Source organism: Branchiostoma floridae, chromosome 9 (genome assembly GCF_000003815.2).
Source record: "Branchiostoma floridae strain S238N-H82 chromosome 9, Bfl_VNyyK, whole genome shotgun sequence".
Taxonomy (NCBI): domain Eukaryota; kingdom Metazoa; phylum Chordata; class Leptocardii; order Amphioxiformes; family Branchiostomatidae; genus Branchiostoma; species Branchiostoma floridae.
The window spans coordinates 5,191,052-5,201,770 of record NC_049987.1 but is presented as its reverse complement, the minus strand read 5'-3'; the positions used below and the strand labels follow the sequence as shown (position 1 = coordinate 5,201,770).

The window sequence follows — 10,719 nt, the reverse complement described above, 5'->3', positions numbered from 1 at the left end:
ATTCCAGTGCCGAGAGAGCTTCATCACTGTCCAGAACAAAGCAATTCATCACTGGAAAACCAGTGATGAACTTCCTTCTTCACTGGGCGTCCAGTGATGACGCCATTTTGAATATACTTTCGTCACTGGAAGCCCAGTGAGGAACCCGTGACCCGCGTAGCCTTGCCACACATGTTGTGCATAAGGCCATCTCTAGTAGGTATTTTTGGGTGTTTTCTCATTGCCTATCTCACGTCTGCTTGGAGATTTACAAAAGAATGTTTGCCTGTTTGTTTGAATTTTTACTTGTATTGCGAACTCAGTAAACCAACTCGACTGTATATTGGATTGCATGTTTTGATAATGTGTGTACAAGTATTTGCCATGTGTATTCGATATTGTCATTGTGTATATTTGATAATGTACACATGTATTTGATTATGTGTGTATTGAATGATGTGTGTATTTGATAATGTATATATTTGATAACATGTGTATTCATACCCAGGTTGTCTTGTGTCAGACGAGGTGTCCACAGTGCGGCATGTTTACTGAAGAAGGACAGTGGCAGTAAAACAGACAGGTACTTGCAGATAGTTTTGATATTCAAGGTGAATATTATTTAGTTATATGACCACAGAGCTTGACATTCATTTTCAAGAATAGGTGTGTTGGTTGCACAGTTTTTAGGTTTGAAAAATTGTGATGGACCCAAAGTCTTTGAAAGTCCATAGCCAGCTTCAAAATTTTCAATTGATACAGGAAAGGTTTCATTATTTTTGTTACACTTAATTCATAAATCTCAAGAATATGATAGGCCCTACTAGTGCATAGCCTGGGTACCATCGCAGCGGGTAGCTATTTTGCTCCTAATGGTCGCTTCTGCTACCCGACTAGAGACCTGCACATTCATTTGGTGCTAACGTCAGGTAATGAGCAAATTAAGTAATGGATTCTACAGCATTCGTTCGATGACAACAGGCCTCCCACAAGCGGACGGAGGGAGGGAGTTTCGGGCGTCAGAGCGCAGTTTGAACAATCGCTTGAACCCATTCCTTAATTTGCTCATGTCTAGAGACCATTCAGCACTGTAATTTGAATCCCCTTCGCTGTGATTTGTTTAATCCCCTATGCTCTGATTTGTATCCCCATACGCTGTGATTTGTATCCCCTACGCTTTGAGTTTGATTTGGGCCAATATGCCATGTTTCAGCCAGAGTTGGGCGCTACTCTGTTGTTTTTGTAACAAAGCCTACAGAGGTAAGAAGGCTTTCTTTCATGAAATTTGGCCTCAAAATGCAAATAAAAAAGTGTTTTTGAGGGTCACAAATTTGAAATTCTTCAAGGGGAGAACGCCACAGACAACCCTACAAGACTCACCCTTCCACAGATTGCCATGTAGCTTTGCTGCACTATGATGCTCCTACACAGTGACGAAACCCTGATCAGAACCCTGCTAACATCACATTATCATTTGTGTTCACGGTGCTCTAGTGATGGAGAGGTGGATCCCCGACTGGTGGCAGCAGCTAAAGACGTGGCCTCCAGTCTGGGGGGAGGGGAGAGGGTAGAGTCTGCACTGCAGCTGCAGCTAACATTGGTAACATTTGTGTTGATGTGTGCAGCAGTGATGGAGATGTGGACCCCCGACTGGTGGCAGCAGCTAAAGACGTGGCCTCCAGTCTGGGGGGAGGGGAGAGGGTAGAGTCTGCACTGCTGCAGCTAACATTGGTAACATTTGTGTTGATGTGTGCAGCAGTGATGGAGAGGTGGACCCCCGACTGGTGGCAGCAGCTAAAGACGTGGCCTCCAGTCTGGGGGGAGGGGAGAGGGTAGAGTCTGCACTGCTGCAGCTAACATTGGTAACATTTGTGTTGATGTGTGCAGCAGTGATGGAGAGGTGGACCCCCGACTGGTGGCAGCAGCTAAAGACGTGGCCTCCAGTCTGGGGGGAGGGGAGAGGGTAGAGTCTGCACTGCTGCAGCTAACATTGGTAACATTTGTGTTGATGTGTGCAGCAGTGATGGAGAGGTGGACCCCCGACTGGTGGCAGCAGCTAAAGACGTGGCCTCCAGTCTGGGGGAAGGGGAGAGGGTAGAGTCTGCACTGCTGCAGCTAACATTGGTAACATTTGTGTTGATGTGTGCAGCAGTGATGGAGAGGTTGACCCCCGACTGGTGGCAGCAGCTAAAGACGTGGCCTCCAGTCTGGGGGGAGGGGAGAGGGTGGAGTCTGCTCTGCTGCAGCAGCTCAGAAGACATGAGGACACCACATTCGCAGCGAAGTCTGCAGCCACGCCTGCAGAGACGTCTGCAGACAACAGCAGTCTGGGGTATACCATCTCCTTATCTAGGCCACACATATCTGATAATTGGTTCTTGGAAATGCCGTTCGACCGCTCCTATTTTTCCGGAAATGACCCCAAACAAATAATTCAACACACCTTCCATTCAGCAAATTTTCACCATTTAAGAACTTTTTATAGGTGTGTATTACACACGTTTTTCATGCACACAGAACCTCAAGCCAAGGCATGTATGTATGTGAGTACAAATAGCTGAAATCATCATACTATTCATAGTGCAATTGTTCTCATATAAAATAGGCAGCAAAATGAGATATCCTCAATGACATATGAGTCATTCATTTCTTCCTGAATATGTTCCAGGGACCTGATTTCTGGATTACGAGTGGTACAAGGCCAGAGGACCAACAGAAATGCAACCAGGGGGAACAGGTAAGCGGTCACTCTAATGCTATATCACTTTTAGTGTATGTGTTTTGTACAGCCTGGTTCAGTAGTGTGTATTTAGTATATATAGGATTTATCTCAATGGACCTGAAGTGCAAATTCAAATACATCATGACATGTGACAATCCCTGCATGACAGATATAGGAAAATATATCAAAGAAGGTTTAGACATTAGAAATTCCTCCAATGATTGTAAAAGTTAACTGTAAGAAATTTATCCCATACTACAACTTCTGTATTAGTTAGATAAGCGTTAAGTTATAGAACTGTATACGTAGTTATGTAGATGCCATACTTTGTACCCCGTACAATTGTTGTGCAATAAAACTATATATATATATACACACTCCAGTAGAGCAGGAAATGTCTTATAACAGTGCAACCTGTGTTTGATACCTTCTCCAAAATGTCCTTTTTTAGACCTATTTTTTTTTTAAAGAATGTCCTTGAAAGATTATATGATGTCTTTTTTGGGAAGGACTTATATATTACTAATCTATCTTATGAATATAACATTGCATCATGATATGTTATTTAAATTTCAAGTCTGTCATACAATGGTTAAGCCAGTAGATTTTTTTATGTTGTATTTACATTATAAGGCAAGTGAATTTTTCAAAAGTTGTCCAACCTTGTCTCACACAAAACAGTTCTTAGGTTAAAGGGACATAATGTAAAAAATAAAGTCACTGTTTTCGGTCATTTTTCTACATTATGAGTTGAGTCTACCTTATTACACTGCACAGCAATATTTACAACGTATGGATACGGCTTTGTTTGTGAGTGAGGGAGTCTTGAAATATGCGCACTTCCCTCCGCCGCTTGAGTTGCCCGCCATTTTATCCAACTCTCTGGCGAACCAAAGTACGCTTTAGAATGCGTTCGGCGGTTCGCTCGAATCATTACTGAAGTTTGTTGAAAGTCCCGCTACGCTCCAAAGATCTGCGACCGCAACGGTCGATTCGGAAATCTACGGTCGGCTTACTTCCGGTAGGCTACCCGGAAGTAAGTGAATTTGGTCGCGGCTTACTTTGACGTTGTTAATTAGCACTAGAAATGTGATAAAATGACGCAGATAAGTTAGAAATAAGTTGCAAATGTCAATCTGAATGGAGATTTTCAAGTTCAGAACATTTGAAATTTTGGCGCCATATTTCTACATTATGTCCCTTTAAGTGTACAGTTTTGTTTCTAGGTCGGAGGTGAAGAACTTTCGTCAGGAATTTCAGCAGACGAGACAAACTCAGCCCAGATCAGAGCAAGTCTTCAGGAAAGAGAGGAGGTATGTGTACATGTGTTAGGGGAGGTATTTGCATGGGTGTACAGAAGCTGTGAAATGGATCGCAATGGAATGAAATGGAATATACAGCAAAACGGTACAACAAAATGGTACAGTATATTCATAAAGTATAAAATTGATCAAAATGGAACAAAATATGAAGTTAACTGAAATAAGATCAAAGGAATTACCATACATATATATGGAAACAATACTTTGGAAGGACAAACATACTGAAGTGGATGGTAAAAGAATGTGGCATGTTTCATTCTGGAATTTACCCCAGAATTTTTTTGGGCCTAATTGTACTCTTAAAAGCCAGAATTGTTACCAACGTCTTTGGAAAGATGTTACGAAAAAATATGCTCACGAGCTGTCGCAAATAGCACAAAGTACAAGGAAGCACACCAGTTCATTTCAGGCAGTACAGAAACTGTGTCATTGTCGTTACTGTTTGCAGGTCGTTGTTTGAGGGGAAACGACTGGGAATCTTCATGCAGGAGGAGGTTAACAGCTGGGAGCCTGATGGTAACTTTTCTTACACACTGATCAAATAATGGCACGACTTGCATGATTTTAAAGGAACTGTTCATAAACAATCTCATTTTAGCTATAAACTTAGTATTTCCAATTTTTGCATGTGCTTCATGTCAGTTCGTTACTACCCTGTAAGGGCAGAGTTCTTGCCAGGCCAGTTAAGGGGCCCCTACTCTGTGCTTTGTATCATAGATATGCTGTGATTTGTATCCCCTATACTGTGATTGGGATCTACTATGCTTTGATTTGATTTGATTTGGGCCCCTATGCTACACATGTTTCAACCTTTTCTGTTGTTTTGTAACAAAGGTAGAATAAATATGTTGCCTTCAGTTAATCAAATTTGGCTCTAAAAATGCAGGAAATAGTGTTTCTGAGGGTTAGGATTTTCAGGGAGAGGATGTCTCAACCTCCCTTTAATGTTCACACCTGCTTATGATTTTTGGGGGGATGCTTGCTACTACTACTACTACTACTACTACTAGTGTCCGTCAGTCTATGCAGACTATGACTACTACCTAAGGACAAAGACAATGTAGACTAGAATACAAAAAAAGGTGTGCAAATTGAATACAAAATACATAAATTTAATGGAAGACTTGGGAATTATTACGATAAAGTCCAGAGTTCAATTCAAGGGGCTTGTCTGCCGATGGCCACATGCCGTCGGCGTCTTCTTTCAGCCTCCTTGAACTCCCATCCTCTATGAACCGCTTGCTAGGGTGCCCCTTACACTGTGACAAAAATCCTGGTGAAAACCCTGAAGGAATGACCGGCTCATCTCCCCTCCTCTTACAGCACCTACATTATGGGATGAGGAGCAGAAAGCAGAGCTGGAGGCACAAGTGGACCGTCCTCCTCGTAACGGGTTTGAGGAGATGATACAGTGGACAAAGGAAGGCAAGATGTGGACCTTTCCCATCCAGAATGACCAAGGTACGACTGTACTTAATACCTTTGCCAAGAAGGCCATGTTTTTGATAGCTAATCTGCATGCAGATCTACTGGTGGCATAAGAAGTTTAGCTGGTCAAGGAGCGTTCTGAGCCACCTAATCTCCATGCAGATCTACTGGTGGCATAAGAAGTTTAGCTGGACAAGGAGCGTTCTGAGCCACCTAATCTCCAGGCAGATCTATCGATGGCTCAGAACACTCCTTGGCCAACTAAACTCCTTATGCCACCAGTAGATCTGCATGGAGATTATTCAATTGAGTGTGTATATGTACGTGTCTGTCTGTCTGTCTGTACACAATAACTTGAGAAAGCCTTGGTGGATTGTTTTGATATTTGGCATGAGGGTAGGTCTTATGATACAATGTACCTTTAAGTGCTTGGATTATAGAGCCTCTAGTGGTGTGATATGGTACTGCAGTGGAACTTCTGGTTTTAAAATCTCGTGTTCTGGACATGCTGTGGTCATGATTTTTGATTGGTATATAGCTCTTGGAGAGGAGAGTAAGGCATACAGGTTTTGGACTACTAGTATTTTTCTGGGACTGAATGGTAAATTTTTTTTTTTTTTCACAAAGAATTCTAACTCAAAAAGGGCTTGACAGATTGTCATGATTGTTAGTATGTTTGTTTGTTTTTCAATTCTTAATCTGCCCACTTGTTCCATTAATTTTCTTTGACAGTCCTAGAATGAAGAGGTTAAATTGTGTAGCCTAAAGCATACATTTTCGTCCATGTTTGGTGCATGTAGTTAATATGTTGTAGCTTGTGTTGTTTTTCAGGTCTGGAAGAGGAGGCAGCGGTCGGTTTCCACGAACACGTGTTTCTGGAGGATCTACTAGAGGGTTTCCCAGAGAAGGGACCAATCAGGCACTTCATGGAGCTGGTCGTAACAGGACTCTCCAAAAACCCCTACCTGACCCTACAGCAGAAGAGAGAACACGTAGACTGGTTTAGAAAATATTTCCAAGAAACGGAGCCAATTCTGAGAGCTTCGGGTTCCATGACTGCATAGCCTACCATGTGACAACCTTGTAAATTTAGTCAGGAACTGTACAGTAGATAGGCAAATGCTACTTTACCTTTATCTGTAGGGTAACCTTTATCTGTGGGGTAACCTTTATCTGTGGGGTAACCTTTATCTGTGGGGTAACCTTTATGTTTCTCAAAACAGGGTTTTTAAGGATTTCAGGTTGACAGACAGGCTGTGAATAGAGTACTTTGTTATTGAGATAAGCCAGACTATCCCAAGAACAAGACTAAGGCAAATTATCTGGCAGACAGCTGTTGAGTGGCTACCCCCTAAAAGTAAAGAATCTAAGACTGGCTAAGGAGTGCCAATTCAAGGCATTTAGGTTAGCTAAGGGCTAGCCCTGCATGGAAGGATGGTCATACTGTGTGTGTGATATTTTGCACAAACATAGTTTATTTCACATTATTTTGCCAGAGATCAGTAGACAATATACATGTAGTTGTATTGATCTAACTTGTATGGTTTAAAGTTAGAATTGAATGGCACAGACAAACGTCATTCAGTTCAGTCACAACTGCTGGCTTCTATATTTGTCCTCCAAGTTTTCATCAGAAGACAATTCTCAACGATAGCATTACAACATAGATATTATGAATTAAGACTTCTCACAGACTTACTCTACTATGCTATACACAGTGTGATTTGCTTGGGTTGTTCTTAGTCGGCAAATCAGCTGCCTGTTCTACAATGGGAAATTGTATTATGTAAAATTTAACATGGGTCTTACAACATTTCTAAGTTCTCCAACTACATTTTGTTAACTAACAGTCATGGTTAGTAAAATGTTTGAAGCAACAATCCTGCGCAATCTTGCTGGCTCAGTTAACTGTTTCCCTGACTCACATTCAGTTATGGTAGACTAGAATTACACATAGTACATTGCTAAACTTTCTTCCAACACAAAAGTACAAGCGGATCAAATTTTCAAATTACTTATGTGTTGGAAGAAAGTTTAGCATTGTACTACATTGTACAATGCTAAACTTTCTTCCAACACAAAAGTACAAATGGATCAAATTTTCAAATTACTTATGTGTTGGAAGAAAGTTTAGCATTGTACTATGATTAATAACAACACAGATAGCGTCCATGATAGAACTACACACATGTACTGTATGTTCTCAATAAAAGTACGCACTTTAGAAAATTGTCAAAATTCAAAAGGTGCTACAGGTTGTTACCGAAATCAGGATGCAATCTTTATTTGAGGTTTTAGCATGGATATTTGGGAAAAGGACCTCAAATACACAAGTTGGCAGTACAGTTCTAGGAAGGATGCAAAACTTTATAGATAAATCTTTTTTTTTTCAATCTTTCTCTTCAATTTTCTTCTATGAATTGTTCAATTTATCCACATTCACTCAGTGGTTTCCATTCCACATTCACTGGTACTAACATTAAACAATGAAATGTTAGAATTCACTTGCAGAGCTCATGGTTGTATTGGACCTGCAGCAACCTCAAATGTTCATGGGCAACCTTGTATTTGCCCACTGGGCAACCTGCTATAAAACGTATTTCAAACCCTGCATCAAGTAATGAATACTTTTTGATTGTACGTCACATTATTCAACATGCAACAATTAAACAACGTTAGTTCACCTTTATCATAGCATGTTTTTAAAAACAGTGTATTTTGGAATATGAGGTCAACAGACAATGGTTTGAATTGCAATATTCCCAGTTTATAAGAAGAATACTAGAAATACTGTAGTCGACTTGAAAACCCTAAATAAGCAGTTTTAAAAAACAACGTTAACGGACATAGGCTTCCCCGCGAAAAGGTGAACTAGCGATATAGCATTATTAAGCGTATTATGAAACATAGTCTCAGATTTTCTAACAACAGTTACTGTTTTATATTCTACTCTGTAATCCAGATCATGAAGCTCTATAAAACTGTATAAAAGTACAAACTATAATCTATAGTATTAACTATAATTTGCCAGTCATGAATGGCATTATAAAAGGATGATTTTGTTCATCTGACGCCGTGTAGAGCTGCCCCAGATGAAGTGGAGGGCCCGGTGTAACATCTGTAGCTGTCAGACAACACGACGTCCGTCTGTAGGGATTTGTACATGTCCAGAACCAACTGGTCCATGGAAACACCTCCTGTCATCGCCTTTGTGAAGAACACACTCTCCAGACTGGAACGCTGGACCTGAGGAACACAGAAATGCAATCATCAACATCTGCACATGAAACTGTACAGAAATGGTTGATGCCGACATACTGTTACAGTAAAAGGTTTGTGATGATTCAATTTCGTGGTAAGAACATGGACTGTTCAATGTTGTGAGTTCATGATAGAGTGCTATATTCAGATACTGCTAATTAGAAAGTAATGGTGCTTTTACTGACAGCCAGTCAGGAAACACCTACCAAAGCAAGGGTGCTACAAGCAGTCACCAACACATCATAATACGGTACAGTGTGCATTACATAGTAATCTTTTAAGGACGTTAGTTATGCACAGGTTTGACCATTGATACACACGTCAGGTTTGACTGTATATCAGGCCGTTACCACATTGGGCAGTGAATGCTATATACTGAATTCTATAAAATGCTTAGGTCAATGAGAAAAATCCAAGAGACCAACAAAAGTGACAACCATGGCCAAATAGCTACTTTGCTCAGATAACCACTAACACAGATTTAACTGTCTAACTATATTGGCTGTATAAAAACTGCTCTCCAACAAGATCTCTCCAGTGTCACTGACAAAAGACAATGGATGTTGTCTTATCTAACATCTGACCGTTTCCATCATATCCAGTTGGCGTAGAGTGACCATAGCTATAGGCTGTGTACTTACCTTCCGTAGGCTGGACAGAAGGAGAAGTAGTTTGCCGAAGCGGAAAGGTTGGCCAGCTTTGTGCATCTCGATGTGGTGACCACTACCACAGATTTACAAATGTAACTATATGTCTATTAGTAACTAGAGTGACCATAGCCTATAGCTGTGTACTTACCTCTCGTAGGCTGGACAGAAGGAGCAGTAGTTTGCCGAAGCGGAAATGTTGGCCAGGTTTGTGCATCTCGATGCGGTGGCTGAAGCTGAGCTGGGTCTGGTCCTGTAGGACTGCCACTGCACCGTGATCTCTCAGGGACTGCACATCTGTGAAACAACAAGATGTCTGGGATATAGTTTCACCTAGCGTGGCATCATCTGGGTAGCCTTTGTTTGCTTCTGCTACTCATCTGTATATTCAAATCTTTTGGTGGTGACGACAGTTTATGAGCGAATTAAGGAATGGTACTAGAGTGCTCGTTCGATGACAACAGGCCCTCTCACAAGCAAACGGAAGGCGTTTCGGGTGTGGGAATGCCTGAATGAATGAGCGCTTAAACCCATTCCTTAATTCGCTCATTTGAAGGGACGAATCAGTGCCCTCGTCCAAAATTTGGATAATTCCAGAGGTTCCCAGATGGAAAGGCAGAGAAGAGACTGTATATATTGTATAATATATATGTCAGCGCTAATTTCTTTACGGATGATACCCAGGCAAATTTCCACCACAGTATCCTACCTGTGAAAACACCGAGAGGTACCCTGAGTTATCCAGCAGTCAATCGGGCCGAATTTGTGGTTTTGGAGCTACGTCACACCCTGCTGGCACTGGTGAAAATGGGACTGTGGCGTAAGAAATGTGACCCTAGAATATATCAACTCACCAGTCTTGAACAGCACAATCCCCTTCAGACAGGCGTACTCCACGGCATCCACCTGCAGCTGGTGAAACTTGTGCAGGGTTTCCTGCAGCATCTGCACCTGCTGCAGGAATGTCTGCAGTCTGTCTGCAGAGCTCTGATCAGGGGGGACACCTGGCAACACAGCACACACACTTCACTTCACTTGACTTGACTTTATTCAGATCCACTTTTAGCGTCTTTTATAGCAATTTTATCTCTTAGTGAACGTGGGACAGGCCTGCTATGCCGCCTCACATCGCGAGGTGTCCTTCATGTACTGCGCCAACTGTTTCCTGATGGTGGAGTTTCTGAACCCTCGCTCGTGTTGGACGGCTATAGTATCGGTGGGAAGAACAGAACAGGTGGTTGTTACATAACATTAAATGTCAATTATGTAAATTAAGACGCATTTACAATCTTTGAAAAAATGCTATACAACCTTAGGTATAAATGATGCAAAATTCATACTCACTAGATCCGGCTCCACA

General features: G+C 41.5%; 1 protein-coding gene across 1 annotated transcript; it reads right to left on the bottom strand.

The window, feature by feature from the left end:
- Positions 1 to 8,391: 8,391 nt before the first annotated feature.
- Positions 8,392 to 10,538, bottom strand: LOC118422499 (photoreceptor-specific nuclear receptor-like). Its single transcript, XM_035830120.1, has 3 exons — positions 10,214 to 10,538; positions 9,511 to 9,656; positions 8,392 to 8,697 (listed from the first exon to the last, which is right to left on the bottom strand). Exons 1-3 carry the CDS (start codon positions 10,302 to 10,304, stop codon positions 8,515 to 8,517), a joined length of 420 nt encoding a protein of 139 aa, XP_035686013.1. The 5' UTR covers positions 10,305 to 10,538; the 3' UTR covers positions 8,392 to 8,514.
- Positions 10,539 to 10,719: the final 181 nt, after the last annotated feature.